Source organism: Fusarium graminearum, chromosome 4, assembly GCF_000240135.3.
Source record: "Fusarium graminearum PH-1 chromosome 4, whole genome shotgun sequence".
Taxonomy (NCBI): Eukaryota; Fungi; Ascomycota; class Sordariomycetes; order Hypocreales; family Nectriaceae; genus Fusarium; species Fusarium graminearum.
Genome location: NC_026477.1, coordinates 2,767,173 through 2,784,777, shown reverse-complemented (window position 1 = coordinate 2,784,777; position 17,605 = coordinate 2,767,173). Strand labels below are relative to the sequence as shown.

The window sequence follows — 17,605 nt, the reverse complement described above, 5'->3', positions numbered from 1 at the left end:
CGGACAGATAATCAACGTGTCAGTCATCTCGTCATGGAAAGTTCCTGCGCACCCCTCCATAATGATTGTCATAAGGGATCGTCTTTAGAATAGGAGAACCAGAAATTCATGCAAGGGCTCTAGGCTGTGGTGAAGCCGACATATGTCCAAGGAAAGCATAGGAATGTCTCTCAGGGTGAGAGTCACTAAAGATGGTGTCGTGTAAAACATGTCTGTTAAATGCCCTCCTATCAAGATCTCTCGTTTACCTTTTGCCAACGTGCATAGGATCCACTGGGTCTCGCGTCTTGCATCGGCGACCCAGCCGTTGAAGTACAGGAACTTACAGCAGCTTCCATCACTATCGGATGTTTGTTTGTGTGAGATCCACGCACCGCGGACATTGCCTCGCAGCAAGCTACTGCAAGCCATGAATGCGATGCTTCTGCTGTCTCAAATTGCATTGCGAGATATCAGACAAGATCTCAGGGCTATGGATGTGCGAAAAAGAACCAGCGACTCTGAGCCACCACGTCAAAAGTCAAAGAGTTGTTCCATTTCAGATGCAGGAGATAGTTGGGACCAAGTTTGTTTAGTCGATGCACAGTACAACGATGCTCGTAGCTTGTTATGATCTATCCATGGATACGAACCAGACCAACTGTGTGGTTTCCACCTTTGTACCTAGCAGGCCTCGACTAGGACCTGGTGCAGCCCTGTTTGTAACCTTTAAAAAATATATAATTATTTGTCCTCGGTCGCAAATTTTCTCACGGCGAGTCATTCTGTTGGTATCGTCTTCAATAACTTCCCTAGCTTCAAGCTGTTGGTCGTGTCGAAATGAAGATTCAATCCGTCGTGTCGCCAAGTCGGGCCAGTTTAACCTGAGCCACTACTCTGTACATATCCAATTGTTCGGACTCTTGCTCAAAGAAACACCCCGAAAAGAAAAAAAGCCTTGACCTTTTCCAGACGAGACGCACACAAGCGCGAACTCCTAAAGCAGCTAAAGCCTTGACAATCAATCGTCCCTGTGGATGATCGGCACGAATATCTGGTGTGCTTACTGGCACGTCTGGTTAGATTTGTTAGTCAGCTAGGATTCCCCTGAATGATCCCTTGCCTTGAGGCTTTGAGTCCATGTATCGGACACGAACAGCAGGCAAGTATTTTGTGCAGGCCGACAATCATCACAGGGCCCCTGGCAACTTCCAGACCCCGAAATCTTCTGACTCCGTTTTGACTGGATCAGTTTGAGACGACAGCCAACCCAGGTATCCATCCGTACATCATACATTTAACTGACGGGTCAAATTAAGGGACTTCATCTCAAGCACTGCGATAGCATCGCACAGAACAGCACCATTGTTTGAGCTCTCTCCGGTCCCGCCAGTCGGTCGCTGAGCAATGCAGCAAAAGGAAGCACAGATGAAAGCCATCATCAGCACGGACGGTAAATTTGTTCCTGAATTAATGCCGGAATATGCTTTGCTCGTATCAAAAGACAACACAACAGAGCACAACAGATGAAAGAAAGGCACTTGGACGGGTCACTGTACCTAGCCTGACCTGACCTGGGCAAACCAGACCAGACCAGACCAAGCCTCGGGATCCATCTCCATCATGTTTCCCTGTCCAACTAGCGCAGGATGGGTCAATGCCACAGCCAGAGCGGTGGCCAATCAACCAATGAGTAGCGTTTCTGGCATCAACAGACCTGCTCAAGTCTCCCTGAGGCCGTGGGATTTTGATTTGGGGAACCCTGGGACAGGCTCCACGCAGTACCTCGTGTTTGGCTCAAGTGCGGGTGAGGCAAGTGTGAATGTAAAATCGAGAATGCCAACAGACAGAGAGAATTGGCTTACGACGTCTTGCCCCTTGTCCCCTGCATGCTTATTTATGTATGTACATACAGCACTGTCTGGTTCTGTGCGTACTGTACTCTGCTTTATCTCCAGGACAATCGTCTCCACCGAGGCGATACGTTCTTTTCGAATGTCGCGTTGTTATTGTTGTGATGGAGCTGGAGGTTGGCGGCCATCTGGACGAGGAAGATGTTAGTTGGTGCTTTTCTCTCAACAATCAGCTCTCTGATCTGGGGCTGCTATCAGCAGCACGAACGACTGTCACGCGGCCCCGCTCGGCTGGGACAGTATTAAATACTACTTGAGATGGATGGATGGGCGGATGGACGCCCGCCCGTGAAAAGCTGGAAGGGCTGTTTAGAATGTGATCAGTGAATGTTCTACAGCGTTGTCAAGTTCCATCCATCCATGGATTTAAATCGCTGTCAAGGGTGCCACTCCCGCAGAGCCCGCTGTAAATGTCCCTGGGCCGATAACCTTAGCTGCATCTTCCAGTGGACTACCCAACTGTGCAGAAAGTGGAGACCTACACGAGTTGAGGAGATAGGTACCGGTACGGGCGCAGGTACTGGGTTAATGTAGCATTTGGTGAGGTGCTCACAGGGTCTGTCCAATCCAATCCCAATCCTAATCCTCTTTCCTCTAGGCTCGGGTCTGACTAGGAGTAAGAACAACGGTAACACCTCACCTCAGTTCTTTTTTTCTACCCATCACCATCTTAACTTCATACTCGCTGTTTCTCCTGTGTCCTGGTGTCGTTTTACTCTTTCCTTTCTTCTTCCCTCTTCCTCATCATCGCCATCACCTTCGCCTGTTTGGCCTTCTCAGCCCCTCTTCTGAACGGCTCGACTTTTGACACTCCAAATTGCCGTGCCCCCTTTCTTCGGCCGTCGTTTCCCCCGAAATCTCCCAGAAGCCTTCGAATACTTTCGACTCCCCACGCTTCTGCATCTTGTCTCTTGTGATCGTTTGGACTCATTTAGACCTCGACACTTGTAACATTGGCATTTGCACTTACCTCGCATTTTGCCTTTGCTCCTTCCAGACCGCCGTGACGATCTTTCAACCACAGGAAATCTTGCCTAGTCCTGCCGATTATAATCCTCTCCGCGAGCGAACTTCGTAAAACTTCGACTCCCGCCTTACTCGTCAACCTCATTATCTTCGTTACCCCGAACCATCGACGATCCTCTCATGTTCCGTTACAACTAGGCCGAGATTCAAGTTGTCAAAGACGACTCTTGATCTTGTCCCCCAACCTACTACTAGCAAACATCCATCTCGTAGCAGAGTCTAGCCTGCTCGCGGTAAAAGTGAGCTACTTTCTCAGCACGATCAGTTTCTTTTGTTTCGGGTCGCTGGCGTCCTACATCATCGCCTACTTCTCTTCTCGTTTGTCATCAAGATATCAACATTAGAAAAAAAAAGGTAGGTTGGTTACGCAAACCATTTTCTGTCACTCAGCGAAAACCTTATCGTTAAACAGTATACATGAAACTGTTGATGATATTGTGGACTTCACTCGACTTCCAATGAGGAAACAAATGCTAATGATTACTTGCTTAGCTTCTTTTCAAGTTGCAAACCGATTGCATTGATAATCGTTATTGTCTACTATTACTTTCAACAAAGACCGACAACAATTAACAAAAGCGACTCTCGTGAGGAAGCTTGTTGTTGACGGCCGCTCTGACGCCTACGAAACGTCGACGCAAACTATGGCTGCACTGGTTCAAACCTACCCTCAGCAAACTGCAACGGTTACAATGCTCCAGACCAGACCGGCTTCTTCGACAGCCATGATACCCAACAACCAAGGCCAGAATGGCCACCAGTATGCGGGAACTTCCCAGACCCCAAGATATGCTGCTCCTTCTCCTACAGGCTATCGTGGTAGTTCGGCTCCTGTCCAGCAGTACGCCTTTACGACTACACCTACTCTGAACCATGCACAAACATGGCAGCCTCAGCAAACTCAGCCTTCGCGAACCTATAACCCAAATGCCAACTATGGCGGGCGTCAGTTCAGCTCTTCAGGGACAAATGTGCAGTATAACACCATGGGTGTCGGACAAACTGGCGCTCGTGATGATTCGGCCATCCCTCAGCGACGAAACGTTGTGCCCGCTCCTCGACCCCATTCCGCCTTCCTTGCTGGGTCTACGCAGCCAGTCTCTCCTACTTCACAAAGCAAAGCAGCACCAGACAGGTATAGACGGTCGCTCGCTCCTCAACAAAATCAACATGGCCGCTCTCAGAGCACTGCTGTCCCGGTGAACGTTGGGATGCCCACAGCCAACCAGCTTTATAATGGACCTAATCCTTCCCGCTCAGCCATCCCAAACCGTCCGAATAGTTTTTACAATGCCATGCCTGGAATGTCCGCGGAGGATATGCAGTTCGCTCATTTGGAAGATCCTAACCGATCACGCCGGCGCAGTGTCCGCGCCAACTCTGACGTTACAAGGCCAACCATGCAAGACAAGGGAAAAGCCGATGGAAACTCCCAAAGCCTACGTGTTGTCGCCAATGCCGCCGCACACTCACGCAATGCCAGTTCTGAGAGTGTTAGCTCCAGTCGTAGCAGCCACTCTCGCCCGTCCTCGGTAAGTTGATGATCCTGGAAACATTGCCCAATCAGCAATCGATGGTAAAACTGGTATGCTAACAGGGATGTCATGCAGTCTGCCAACCTCAATGTGTCTGCCCCCACTGGAAACCCCTCTTCCCAGGCAAACGGCGAAACAACATCTAAGCAGGATCACGCCAAGGTCAACGTCCCACCTCGAGGTTCATCTTCTGATGCCCTCAAGCGCACAACGAACCCCTCACCTCTTTCCCGGCCAGCCACTATGGCAAGCGAGGTCGCTGAAGACCGATCCTCTGGCGCGGGTAATATGGAATCACCCGCGGCTAAACAACTCGCCGCTATCAACAAAGGGCGCAAGTCTAAGAGCAAGACCTCGAGACTGCGACGCGCTTTCTCATTCGGCAGCGCTGCTGACTTCCGCAAGGCTGACGAGGAGGGTGAAGCATCTGACAAGACAGAACCGTCCAAGCTCCACAAGGACCCTACGACTGACGAGGCCTACGATGCCGAACAAGCCCGTATCGCGGAGGCGCAGGAGGCTGCAGGTCTTGGACACAGCATCTATGGCGGTAGATTCTTTGGCGGTTCGACCGATAATCTTTCGATCTCTTCGACGGCATCTTCAGCTTCCATCATGATTCGAAAGATGGGACGAGGTATGAAGAAGGGTGGCCGATCATTTGTTGGAATCTTCCGACCCAAATCGGTGGTTGGAGTTGCCCCAGCTGATGGTCCCGTGAAACCCGAGGCTAGTCAAGCCGCTGTATCAAGGGTCACAGTCGAAGCTGAGACGCAACGGGTTAATGTGTCGGCGGATCCCAGACAGACGGACACCTTCCCCCATTTGGAACGCAATTCGATCGATACCAGCTTGGGCATTGATATTGCTGAGCGTCTTGGAAGCTCTGGAACCGACAACTCCAACTCTCGCAGGAGTATTGTCGGTGGCGATAGAGAGCGCGCGGAAGTTCTTGCCGCCGTTCGGAAGGGTATTCTCAAGCGTATGTACCGTTGTTCCACGATGTATTTTTCAAACTGACACAATTATTAGGTCCCGGCTCGGCCAGCCCTTCTATTAGACCTGCAGACGCATCCCCCGGATTGGATCTCCCCAGCCTGCCTGCTGTCAATGACTCGCCCAATTCCAGCGCTCCTAGCACCCCCAACGATGACTCTCAAGGCCATCGACGAACTGGGTCAATTGCTATTGGCGGTGAAGACTATTTCATGTCTGCTTTGAGACTCCGACAGGACAGCAAGAGCGCCCCCAACACCCCATCTGCCAAGCGCAATGCGACATTCTCTCCTCGCATAATCTTTCATGACACCTGGCCTAGCCAGGAGTACGACCGCCGCGGTGAAATTGCCACGTGCAATCGATTGACTCCTCTGCTTGCGCAACAGATCAAGGAGGAGCTCAACACCTTCAAGATGGTAAGATTGTCTTTTGTGTAGTGATAACACATCATCGGCTAACACGATATGCAGGAAATGGAAGTTCACGAAAACTCAAAGATTTACACGCACTTTTTCTGATGATGGCAAAGCCCACCACGAGGAGCGAAGCTTGTCAAGCGCAGTATTTTGTTTCCTTTAACTGAAACCGAGCCTTGGGACTCGTAGTCTTGTATCGCAACCGACCATTGGGCGTTTGGGACAGCATTGTTAGGTGAATGGCGTTCAATTACTCTAACCAGTCTCTACATGTCATGTGGAATTTAGACCAGGGAGTCATACATTTCTTTAATCTTGCCTTACTCATCTCTCTCTTTCATTTTCATTTTTGGGTTCGAGCAGGAACGGAGCGTGACGGAAACCATATTCTGGGACTTTGCAGTAGCGGAGTCAGTGTGCTTGTATCCCTATGTAATGACGCGTGGCACTCTGTAAATAGACGATCACCGTTGAAACTGGGAACGCCACTTATCCATTATTATTATTATCATCACCACTAGTCTTTTGAGACACGAAAAAAAAACTCAATGGAGCGGACATAACGAAACATGACCAATTTGGTCAAAAAAAAAACAAGGCCTTTATATTTCTTATTTCTGACCGTGACTGACGGACGGGACATGCTTGTAAGACGTGTGCACCACTTGGTTCCAGAGAGTGAGCGTCGATTATGTGTTTATGCCGTTGAAAGTGATTTACAGATCTGGTGTCTGATCCATACTTGATAGGCACATGTAATTCAGGGGATTTGTTGTTATTAATCTTACTTGTTACGTGGTATTTGGTGGATCGCGAGATCTTGGCCTTGGGTGAACGAGGTAGTACCTTCTATCTTGCTGGGTACTCCCAGAGCCAAGTACAAGATGAAAAGCTTAAACTCATCTGGGGAAAGCTGCAACCTGGCCCAGCCACAAACCCACCACACATAAGGTTCTTTGAGCCTCACCCACTTCCCGGTCCTAGGCGGGGCCGACAATATTTATCTTTTTTTTTTCTTCCTCTACGTACGCGGGGCATAGTTATCTTTGACGACAAGAATCGCTTTTGCGCCCATATCCCGTCCTACAATCTGGAGAAGTTTGCTTGTCTGACTCGGCTCCGGAAGAGTCCGGGGCCCTTGTTCACATTTATTCCCGACCGCCGATTCACCTGTTTCGCCCAGCGCATGTCGACAATGACGTCCAAAGAGAATAGCCCCGCGGTGGAACGCCCAACCAAGTTGGAGGGCCGAGCCTTCTACGAGAGTATCGGCAGCCCCAAGTTCATTGTTGCGCCCATGGTGGATCAGTCTGAATTCGTAAGTCGTCCCAAGTCCTGTAGTAATAACGTATATTGATATATGTAGGCCTGGCGCATGCTTACCAGAAGTTTCATCTCACCCACCGAACAAAAAAGCCTTCTCGCCTATACGCCGATGCTCCACGCCCGACTATTTTCGCAAGACGACAAATACCGAAAGGCGCACTTTCAGGCAGTAAAGACTGACGGCGAAACTCCCTGGCTCGACGGAAACCCTTCTATCGATCGCCCACTCTTCGTCCAGTTCTGCGCAAACGATCCCGATGCGTTGCTCTCTGCTGCCAAGCAAGTTGCACCTTACTGCGATGCTGTCGATTTGAACCTTGGATGTCCCCAGGGCATTGCGCGAAAGGGAAAGTACGGTGCCTTCCTCCAGGAGGATCAGGACCTCATCTTTCGCTTGATCAATATCTTGCATAAGGAGTTGCCTGTGCCTGTCACGGCCAAGATTAGAATCCTGGACACAAAGGAAGAGACTTTGGCATATGCGCAGAATGTCCTCAAGGCTGGTGCATCTATTCTCACGGTTCACGGACGTAAGAGAGAGCAAAAAGGCCACCTGACAGGCCTGGCTGAGTGGCAGATGATTCGATTCTTAAGGGATAGCCTACCCAAGGAGACGGTCATCTTTGCGAATGGAAACATTCTTCAGGAGGGAGACATCGAGAAATGTCTCGAGGCCACAGGGGCTGATGGTGTGATGAGCGCCGAGGGCAATCTAAGTGACCCAGCTATCTTTACCAAACCACCACCTGTAGGTGAGGAGGGGCGAGAATACTGGCGCGGTAAAGATGGCAAGGGTGGCTACAGAGTTGATGCAGTCTTTAGACGGTACATGGACATTCTTCACGAACATGTTTTCGGAAACAAACCACCCGCGCGACGACCACTTTTCATGCCCGGAGACGATACAGAATGGATGAAGGAGAGCGAAGCCGTCGAGGAGGAGCCGCCATCCAAGAAGCGAAGAAAGGACCTAGGCAAGAAGGGAGAACAGGGGCCTAACATGGCAGCCATGCAACCCCATCTGTTCCATCTCCTGCGACACTTTGTTTCTAAGCACACCGACGTGCGAGATATGCTGGGCAAGAGCCGCGCAGGCGACATAGAAGCCTACGAGCGAGTTCTCTCCGCAGTAGAGCGCAAGGTTGCAGAGGAACTCCTCGAGTACGAGCGCACAAACGGCGAGAGCATTGCCGAAACACCGCTGGCAGAGGGAGAGGAAGACCCCCCGGAGACAGAGAGCTCAAAGGGTACTCAAAGGCGCTGTAAGAGACCAGTTTGGGTTGTGCAGCCAATTATCCGTCCATTGCCCAACGAGGCCCTCAAGAAGGGGGCCTTGACTATGAGCAAGAAGGACAAGGCCAAGTCGCAGGAGAAGAAGGAGGAAGAGAAACAGGAAGAGAAGGGGAAGCAAGAAGATATAAAGGCAAAGGATGAGGCTCTTGCCGGATAGATTATAGGCGTTTACGATGACTTAGAATCGATACTATATAGATGGCGTAAGGTTGGACTGGGTTCAAAAGACACATTTGTTTCTCATTATATGTTTGTTGGCTTTGCGGACTTATGTCAAATGGGAAATCTCATACACTGACAATGCCATAGAAAACATCTAGTGAGTGAACTTTGCGTCTTTGTTGCAATCTATGACTCCCCTTGGGTCTGTCATCCTACATAAGGCATCATCGAAAGTATTCTTGCCTTAACCAAGTACAGGCACTTGGGGAACAAACCGTGCTGACACATCTATCGTTTATCTTCGGCCAGTTGTGTTTTGTCGAAGTAGTGTAAAGGCGAATGTGACGACGCCCCGTCGATACTTCTCAGTTGGGCGACTTCGAGTGCCCATCGTTGACCGAGTTGTCCTTTCTAAGCTCTTCTGTCTCGCTTCTGTATTCATCGTAAGAGTCATCGGGATCATCTTCAACATCATGGCCAGCGTGTTTCATCGCTCTAGCCTCGAAACCAAGCACCGATGCCTCTAGCACCAACTACCGCTCCAACAGCTTGGACGGCTCCATGGACAATCGCAACACCATAACCTCCGGCACTAGCGGACTGCAGAGTTGCAAAGAGACTACCCGCAGCGACACTTCCGATACCGCTCTGAACTCCAGCAGCGGTAGAACCTGGGGCGACAGTTAGTCAGGGATACTCATGCACATGGGCTCAAGATGATGCTGACCTGCCGCAACACCAGCGGCGCCGAAGCCTAAGGCTCCAAGAATAGGTCCCGCGACAATGGCAGGAACTGCGACGATTGCAACGCCGGTGGCGATAGTAGCTATAGCTGGGCCTGACATTTGTCTGTTGAGTAGGGTGCTCTAGGATAAGTTAGCTTGTGATCTGCCGTAGAAGTCTGGAACCTACAATGAATATAATGGTTGATAGTTTAAATCTATGACAAAAGACTTTTCTCCAAGATCGATTCATTCAAAATCGAGATGTGACGTTGATAAGAAAGTGGAAGAAATGGAGGACGAAAGTTTTGGGAGGCCTACCATATTTATACTGAGATCAAGATGCAAGCTGGCGATCACCGACCATCGACCAACACGGCCACCGGCACGTTGGTAGGCATCCAAAAGAAGGATTCATACGCTGAAACACGTTACATACGGGTGAATGATTATTTGTCACACCTTAGGTATGCACAGCCTAGCCCTATGGCAAACAGTGTTTGAAGTGTTTTTATACTTGGTACCCAAGCGAGGCAGAAATATGCACAGAGCCAAACAGTATTAACTGGAGCAGTATATTGTAATGTCTCGCTCACAGACATATTGTACTATTCGTGCCAGATGCCATCCAGTTCAAGACCTCAACCACAGGCATCCCATTGCTCACGAACCAAAAAGCTTTCTCAATTATTTCTAATCCACCTCCGCCCATCTGAGCCCTCTGTATTATTGCAAAGAGGCTACCGGCTGGAACGTTTCCGATATAAGATTGGATTAACGCTGCAATGCTGTCTGAGTGATATAGTTACATGGGTCAGTACATCCATCAAACCACCAGAATGAGGAGGGGTAGACTGACCTGCCTGAGGACCAAGCCCTGTCCAGCCCATAAGAGTGAGAACGGAGAAACCAGTTACTCTGACCTAATACTATGGACGGTGATATCACTTTTGTTTTAGTCTATAGATCTCATCAATTTGACGTTATTCCATCGCATCGACTGGCTAGTGGATGAATATAGTACAATCCAGACAAACCTTCAGCAAGGGCATCGAGATGTTACAGTATCATCTCGATCCTATCTCGATTGGTGAGAACTTTATAAATATAGTGGATAGTATCTTTGCGTATGCATCACTAAGATATAATCAGAAAAGGACCTGTATGCTCTTCATTCACCAAAAGCGCATTGCACATAACAAACTGCTTTTGGGTTTCCACTCTCCGTTGAAGCTTGTTATCCCCTGTCGATGTGACCCCTTCACAGTAAAGTTGAGTCACAGTTATAAAATATGCACTATCCAGTCAGGTAGTTGTGATTGTAGACAAGGCCGCTTCTTTGGCCTCCAGGTGTTGGTTGGTTGTGTACTGTCTACATTATGTTTACCCCTCCATGCATATAGTATGCAATCACCCCCGGCGCCTACACGATGTTGGTCCGATCCTCGCAAGGCGTTTTCGATATTCACTTCTCAAGGCTGAAAGCATCTTCACTGAATAGGCGCCATCTTTGGCAGCCTGGATATTTATTTTCGGCAGTTCTGTATCCTAAGGGACCATCTTTTCCTCCCCCAACGTCATCACTACCGCCCTTGCTATCACTTACATACACCCCGAGACTTAACTTCTGTGTACAAGATACACGATTTAATTGAATTTATCCCGACGAAAATGTTGGCATCCGCAAAAGACACCTTCTTTCAAGTCAGTTACACTCAAATTCATTGTTGCCTAGTACCAAATGCTGACCAGAGAACAAGGCTGCGAACAGTACTATTCAGTACGCAAAAGAGAACCCAGGGGCAGCAGCGGCTATGGGAACAGCCGGTATCATGATAGCCGCGCCAGCTCTGGTCATTGCGCCAGCTGCTGCGATTGCTGGGTTTGGGGCGAACGGAATTGCAGCAGGTCAGATGGCACTATGTCCCGGCTCTCGCACACATTCTAACTGTAATAGGATCTGTAGCTGCAGGTATGCACGCAGGTATCGGCAATATCGTTGCCCACAGTACCTTTGCAACACTCCAAAGCTACGGGATGGCTGGGTACGGAGTCCCTATTGTTCACGGCATCGTCCAGGCTGCTGGTGTAGGTCTGGGTGCTGGAGCTGCTTACTCTGAAGCGAAAGGGGATTCTAAGTGTGACGAAAAGAAGTCCTCTGATGGTGGCAGTAACTCGAAAGACAGCAAGAGAGGAAAGAAGCTGTAAACTCATTCATCTGATGGTACTGGAAGAAAGTCATGGAAAGCGAGAATGTGCGGTTAATCGAGAGCAAGGCAATGACCAGTCTTTATGCAAGCCTGTCGCGGACTAGGATTGATCGATGCAAGAGAACATGGGAAAGAATTGGATAACCCATAATGTAAAGCCGGGAGAGAACTACATCTGATAGACAGAATGGTGGAATAGATCGAGCCGTTGGCCACGAACGTGATTGAGATGTCTTGATTTTCTCGGAGTGAGGTGATATACTTTCGTTGATACTGAATATTAACATGATGTCCGACTGCCAGTAATGTTTCCCATGTTCATAGCACAGAGGACTTATGCCATTATGTTGACCTGGTAAGTTTAAGGTCTAGACTATGAGAACAGGCAATAGTCCAGGGACCAAATCCGCAGCTATAGTGTTCAAAAGGAAAACCACTTTCAGATATCACGCCAATGTGTGCGCAAAGATAGAAATAGCATGGGGAAAGAAAACACTGTGGATAATGAGCAAATGTAGGAAACTTGTCCGCTGGATTGGTATGACTTCTGCTTAAATAGCAACGCTTTCCTTTGTCATATAAACCCTGAAGACTATTTTTTATCGAAGGTTGACAATGCAACAATCGTCGGAGCTCAGTATCAAGCACCATTACTCGCTGTTTTGTAATCCTGCTCATTGCCCTTTTGCCTTCCCAGACCGCAAGAACCGCACACCCCTACCCATCCTATTCGGCGAGGGCTTGCTTAATCGTCCTGTCGAACTCAAACTTGTCTTCCACCTGCTCGTCTCTAAGCCGTTCGGCGTGCTGCTTAAGACAAGAGTGACAGTGCCCCCTTTTTCCACAGCAGATGCCGTAGGTGTGATAGAACTTATCATGGGTGTCGAATTCTGCAGGTCCGTAGCCTGTCACTCTACGCAGGGAGGGTCTCGAGAAGATATCGTCTTCTGGTGGTACAACCAATCGCTCTTGGACTGAGATGATGACATGGTTGATGAACGAGGCGCCTGGTGATCTGTCAGTACCAACTCTTAGGATGAGAGAGATGGTGTTTGTGTTCACCTCCGATCAGTGCGAAGAACGCAACGAAAAATGATGCAAAGATAGCTCCAAATGGTGTTTGAATAGGGTCGTTAGCAATGAACGCAATCGCCACAGACAAGATGACGAAAAAAGTGATGACCTCCATGATGACCACGATGATTTGTGGAAGAATGTTTGATGTCAAGATGCAGTTATGGTAATATTTTATGGTCAAGAGAGGAATTGATATAAATACATGGTGAAGCCTACAAGCAATTTCATTTGAACTTGACACCGTTTGTTGATATCTCCTTCGTTTGAAGCTGCCTTGCTAGGTTGACTACAAACATCATCGATAACGCTTGCTCAGGAATTTCAAACGACTAACGGTTTAACACCAGGCATTTTTGGCAGTAAGTAAATATCCAAACAAACGGCGATGCCATTCATGTGAATTGTTGCCAGTGCATAACAGAGTGTGCGCTATCCGTAACCTGTTTGACTAACACGAAAATATAGAACATACAAACAATGCCATCGGATATCTTGCGGTATCCTAAAGTAACGATCATAGAGCAAGAATACAGAGAAACGGCTAAAACAACTAAACTCTCCTAAGCCTTGCACAATGCAGCACGACCAGTGTGCATCATGACACTCAACCATCGAATGGGTTCAGATCACATCTAGCGCCGCAAATAACCCAGGGGTATAGACCCAAGTCTTGAACTTCAAGGTAAACTCATCCAAAGCACTGCTACCTTGGCCAAGTTGTCAGGTTGTGAGTGTGGTTCCATGATGGGTAGTTTGGTAATGTTACTCAGTAGAAACATGAGAATGAGACAAAAAGGTGTAGAGAATTGTGGAATGAGCAGGTAACCGCCATTGTATCTAGACTTTTAGAAGGTGAATCCATACTTAGTTATATAATTGACAGTTTGGACACGAACCTGGTCCCTGGATCCCCTACACAAAGCATAAAACAAGGGCTTGATATGATATATGAATAAAGCCCATCAACTTCACTAGTCGGCGAATACAAAGCAAGTGGAAACAATGAACACCCTATGCCTCAATCATTTTCAATTTTGGTAGGTCCCGCTGATGAAACACCTCAACTAATTACAAAGTAACCCCTTTCTTCATTATAAACCTATCGTCTTATGGACTTCCCACTCTCCTACTCCCTTTCAACTGCCCCGTCGTCCTCGCTTCATTGGCGGCGGTGACCTGGAGACACTGTCGCTGTAACGTCTTCTCTTTGGCGGCACAGGGCTCAACGACCTGTTTCCTCCACGACGTGGCGGGCTAGGCGACGGCGTGTATGAAGGCTGACGTCCGTTGCGCGCAGGTGGAGGTGACACGCTCTGAGGATTAGCCCTCCTTGGTGGTGGGGATCGTGAGTCGTATGAAGGCGAACGGCTGTACTGCTTAGCCTTATCTCGTGGCCCGTCACTGACAGATGAGCTATTGCGCCTATGAGTGCCAGGCCCGGCATTTCCGCGCGGTCGGCCTCGAGGTGCTGGGCTACCAGAGTACGATCTCTCCCGCTTTCTCGCAGGAGAAGGGGATCGACTCTGGAAATCATATGAGCGGCTTCGTCCATCTTTAGCTGGAGGTGGTGCCCCACGTACTTGTCGTGGCGGCGAGCGAGATCGGCTTCGAGACGAGTAAGAGGCGCTACGAGCTCGGCCCTTGCCATTACGGGGGGCTGGAGATCGCGAACGGCTCTCACTGGTGTAACGATGACCTCGTCGAGGAGGGCTGGCGGAACCAGACTGGCTGCGACCCCTTCCTCGTGCAGATACGGATCGTGAGTATGACCTTGATCTCGACGAGCTGTATGAACGTCCCCTGCTCTTACGGCCAGGGGATCGAGAAAGCGATCGACCTCGGTCAGCAACCTTGCGCGGTGTTCGAGAGCGAGATCGAGATCGTGAGTAGGAAGAGCCTGTGTAGGACGAGTAGCTGGAGACGGAATCCGAGTCTGAATCCGCTGCGGCTGCAGGAGCAGGCAAAGCGGGCTTGGGCATATTCTGAAGGTGTGTTCGCATCTCTTCTGTAAGAGCGCCCATACCGATACTTGTAAAATAGTTGATGGAGAACCTGATGTTGCGGGGGTTGTCTCTGGGGAAGAGACCTTCCAGGTTAGGTCGAAGTGTCTCATCTGTCAAACGTGCCCTCAACTTGGGCATGCCGGTCTCCTCCGCAATAAACTGGAACAGAATCTTAATAAAGATACGGCTGCTGGATGTGGTCTCGTCCTCGTTCAAGTGAATGACAGAAAGACAGTGCCAGCCTAGAGCGTCTGAAGCGAACATATGGCCGAACAGCATTGCTATATTGCGCAACTTGTTGTTTTCGTATCGATGGATGGTTTCATAGTACTTGGCGAAAGCCTGCTCAAAGAGGTCGCACCACAGTCGATTAATTTTAGCGAAGCGCTCGCCAATCATGCCAAAGAATTTGGTGTATGTCTTTTCTTGCGAGCAACACTCCACAATCATGGAGGGAAGCTCAGGCTCCTGCCCTGCAGGAAGGTTGATCTTCATCAGCTTGTGGACAGCTTCCTCAGGGTCGGCGCTGGACATGATGGTGAGGTAAATGGTCCTGCGCAGGTTGACAAGGTCGGCATTGGACTGATCTTTGATCTCCATGGCCTTTGTTTTCTCATCCTCCTCGTCTTCGGAGGAACTTTCGTATTCGTCTTCGTCGTCATCTTCATCGTCGCTGCCCTCGCCCAAGATCTCAGCCCTAAGCTTCTTGTATGCCTCTTCATGCTCTTCCCACTCTGAATCGAACTTGAAAATGTTGAGCCCATCCTGCGCTTCAATCTCGCCTTCCAGGTCGACTTGGTGTGTAATCTGGTCCTCCTCTTCAACCAAATCCAACTCTTCCTTGACAGCCGGGTTGTCCTTGAACTTGTCCTTTCGCACCTGAAATAAGACCTCGATCATGTACTGCGTTCGCTTATCGATGTCGGCTTCGTGCAGAATGTTTCGGAATTGATCAAAGATTACGTTCGCAATCGAGCTTTGCATCTCCTCCAGGTATTGTCCGACTTCACGGCAGAAACCGACCGCTATCTCAACACTGTCGTCGGTAGGCTTGTGGAGCAGGAGGAGTAAGATTTGACCAGCAAGCATTTCATGCTGAACCTGCTGGTTGATAAGATGTGCGAGGAAGGTGGTAGAGGAGAGGCAAACGGCCTTGTCGTTTCGCTTGAAGCCTTTCCTGAATTGGAGGACCAGGCGGCGTATTAGAAGTTCTCCAACCTGAGGTAACTTGGTGTTGACAATCGCGGCCATGGCGGCATAGATAGGGGTGAAAGGCAAACTGGCAGCCTGGGCCTTCATGATCGATCGACAAAACAGACCCCGGCCACGAACCAAATTCTCCCCAAACAGCTCGGGAACGATGAACTTGATGTTCGCTGTGTTGACCTTGTTGATAAGACCGTTGATACTCTTTTTGAGCGCCTCCCATGCCATGCGCTGGTACTCCTTGCTCGTCTTGTCTGTGATCTGTGCCTGGAGCGCGCGCAGTCTCGCGGGTGGGATGTACGTTCCGCCGGATCTCATCGTTAGAAGCTTCTCGTACTCGGCCTTTGCGGCAGCCTGCTTCTCCTCCTCCGTTCGTACAGGCGCAGCATCTCGTTTTTGACGGGGAGAAGGCGATCGCTGGGACCTTCCAGGACGATAAGAGTCGCCATCGGGCTTGTCGCTGCGGTCGCGGTTGCGACGGGGGAGGTCAACCTCGGCGGAAGCCATCGTATAGAAAAATCGGAAGTCACAGTCGCAGTCGATAGTTTTGTCGTTTCTGATTCTGTTTCCTTAATTTTCTGATGGCGTTGTTGAATTGTGGTGAGACTCTTCAACGCGCTGGAGAAGATGTCGTCGCTAACTTGTTCTAATGGTTGGACCACGGCGCGACTGAAAAAGTTAGGCCAGCAGCTAAAGTTCTGTCGTGCCACAGCAGACCTGCAGCTGCAATTGACCAAATGTGGCGGTGCAGTGGCGTCTGCTCCACCCACTCCGAGACAAGCTGCATGCTAGGTCATCAGGAGGTGAAATCGCGTCCATTGTAAATTTGGCCTTTTAGCAGGTACTCTTAACACTTTGACAAACTTTCCAACGCTCCTTTATTTCTACTTTTCTGCCTCACTCTTCTCTTCGGCTCAACCAAGGTCTACGTTCGCTCACCTTGCGCATCTTTAACAATGGTCAGTACTTACCTGTTATGTCCACTCCGAAGCCCTGATCTACAGGCTTGTCCCCTTTACGCGGTTCCGCCTGGGGGCATCGCAGCAGCCCCTCGCTCTTCTTCAACTTTACTAACATAATTCCTCTACTGCAGTTGGACAAAATCGTCGGTCTCGCCATGCTCGTGGCCGCTTCCGTCGTCTTCACCTACTACACCATCTGGACCCTTCTCATGGTAAGTACCCCTCCGACCTCAGTGCGATTGATCCTATGGCAGCAGCCCTTACTTGCCTGCCCTGGGTACCCACGTTTATAGATGCGCCGTGAGCTAACAATTGCTTCAGCCCTTTGTCGACGACGATCACCCTCTCCAAAACTTCTTTCCTCCTCGCGTTTGGGCCATTCGCATCCCCGTCATTATCATCCTTCTCGGTTCCGCTGTTGTTGGCTCCTTCCTGAGCATGGTCATGATTCGGAGCAACCAGAAGAAGGCTGCAAAGGCCAAGGCTGCCGCTAAGAAGGCCAACTAGACAATCAATATGCCGATTCATATACCTTTTAATTGTTTACTGGCATTAAAAGTCACCTAATCGCACCACGGAACATGACGACGTCCTGAACCTTGGATACCGTGGGGCATCAGCTTATGCAGAAGAAATAAAAGAGCACTATGGGAAATGGGCATCTAATGTGTTTCTATTTATTTAATAAGGCATTATGACCTGTCAAAGAAAGAATTCCGTGCTAAAGAGTGTTTCTTACATGAAGCAAATTGCCTACACGTCAAGAATCAATCAAC

General features: G+C 49.4%; 9 protein-coding genes across 9 annotated transcripts; 7 read left to right on the top strand and 2 right to left on the bottom strand.

The window, feature by feature from the left end:
• Positions 1–208: 208 nt before the first annotated feature.
• Positions 209–613, top strand: FGSG_13096 (uncharacterized protein; the record flags this gene model as incomplete). The annotated part of the gene is made up of 1 exon (XM_011328646.1): positions 209–613. The coding sequence occupies one exon, from the start codon at positions 209–211 to the stop codon at positions 611–613; it is 405 nt and encodes a 134-aa protein (XP_011326948.1).
• Positions 614–1,602: 989 nt separating this feature from the next.
• Positions 1,603–1,997, top strand: FGSG_13095 (uncharacterized protein; the record flags this gene model as incomplete). The annotated part of the gene is made up of 2 exons (XM_011328645.1): positions 1,603–1,908; positions 1,938–1,997. 2 exons carry the CDS (start codon positions 1,603–1,605, stop codon positions 1,995–1,997), a joined length of 366 nt encoding a protein of 121 aa, XP_011326947.1.
• A 1,565-nt stretch (positions 1,998–3,562) lies between these two features.
• Positions 3,563–5,970, top strand: FGSG_07218 (uncharacterized protein; the record flags this gene model as incomplete). The annotated part of the gene is made up of 4 exons (XM_011328644.1): positions 3,563–4,450; positions 4,529–5,435; positions 5,486–5,868; positions 5,923–5,970. The coding sequence occupies 4 exons, from the start codon at positions 3,563–3,565 to the stop codon at positions 5,968–5,970; spliced, it is 2,226 nt and encodes a 741-aa protein (XP_011326946.1).
• Positions 5,971–7,063: 1,093 nt separating this feature from the next.
• FGSG_07217 (tRNA-dihydrouridine synthase 1) lies at positions 7,064–8,644 on the top strand (the record flags this gene model as incomplete). The annotated part of the gene is made up of 2 exons (XM_011328643.1): positions 7,064–7,186; positions 7,235–8,644. 2 exons carry the CDS (start codon positions 7,064–7,066, stop codon positions 8,642–8,644), a joined length of 1,533 nt encoding a protein of 510 aa, XP_011326945.1.
• A 163-nt stretch (positions 8,645–8,807) lies between these two features.
• Positions 8,808–9,635, bottom strand: FGSG_07216 (uncharacterized protein). Its single transcript, XM_011328642.1, has 3 exons — positions 9,562–9,635; positions 9,377–9,515; positions 8,808–9,320 (listed from the first exon to the last, which is right to left on the bottom strand). Exons 2-3 carry the CDS (start codon positions 9,492–9,494, stop codon positions 9,145–9,147), a joined length of 294 nt encoding a protein of 97 aa, XP_011326944.1. The 5' UTR covers positions 9,495–9,515; positions 9,562–9,635; the 3' UTR covers positions 8,808–9,144.
• A 1,129-nt stretch (positions 9,636–10,764) lies between these two features.
• FGSG_13094 (uncharacterized protein) lies at positions 10,765–11,579 on the top strand (the record flags this gene model as incomplete). The annotated part of the gene is made up of 3 exons (XM_011328641.1): positions 10,765–10,807; positions 11,124–11,279; positions 11,356–11,579. The coding sequence occupies 3 exons, from the start codon at positions 10,765–10,767 to the stop codon at positions 11,577–11,579; spliced, it is 423 nt and encodes a 140-aa protein (XP_011326943.1).
• Positions 11,580–12,196: 617 nt separating this feature from the next.
• FGSG_13093 (uncharacterized protein) lies at positions 12,197–12,705 on the top strand (the record flags this gene model as incomplete). Its single annotated transcript, XM_011328640.1, has 3 exons — positions 12,197–12,477; positions 12,503–12,598; positions 12,654–12,705. The coding sequence occupies 3 exons, from the start codon at positions 12,197–12,199 to the stop codon at positions 12,703–12,705; spliced, it is 429 nt and encodes a 142-aa protein (XP_011326942.1).
• Positions 12,706–13,673: 968 nt separating this feature from the next.
• Positions 13,674–16,374, bottom strand: FGSG_07214 (pre-mRNA-splicing factor cwc22; the record flags this gene model as incomplete). The annotated part of the gene is made up of 1 exon (XM_011328639.1): positions 13,674–16,374. One exon carries the CDS (start codon positions 16,372–16,374, stop codon positions 13,795–13,797), a length of 2,580 nt encoding a protein of 859 aa, XP_011326941.1. The 3' UTR covers positions 13,674–13,794.
• A 336-nt stretch (positions 16,375–16,710) lies between these two features.
• Positions 16,711–17,552, top strand: FGSG_07213 (uncharacterized protein). The gene is made up of 3 exons (XM_011328638.1): positions 16,711–16,826; positions 16,961–17,041; positions 17,151–17,552. The coding sequence occupies exons 1-3, from the start codon at positions 16,824–16,826 to the stop codon at positions 17,334–17,336; spliced, it is 270 nt and encodes an 89-aa protein (XP_011326940.1). The 5' UTR covers positions 16,711–16,823; the 3' UTR covers positions 17,337–17,552.
• Positions 17,553–17,605: the final 53 nt, after the last annotated feature.

Coding starts and splice junctions, on each gene's coding strand:
- FGSG_07216 (XM_011328642.1), bottom strand. CDS start 9,494: ATGTCAGGCCCAGCTATAGCTACTATCGCCACCGGCGTTGCAATCGTC. Junction 9,321..9,376: donor CGCCGCTGGTGTTGCGGCAG/GTCAGCATCATC, acceptor CTGTCGCCCCAG/GTTCTACCGCTGCTGGAGTT.
- FGSG_07213 (XM_011328638.1), top strand. Junction 17,042..17,150: donor CCATCTGGACCCTTCTCATG/GTAAGTACCCCT, acceptor CAATTGCTTCAG/CCCTTTGTCGACGACGATCA.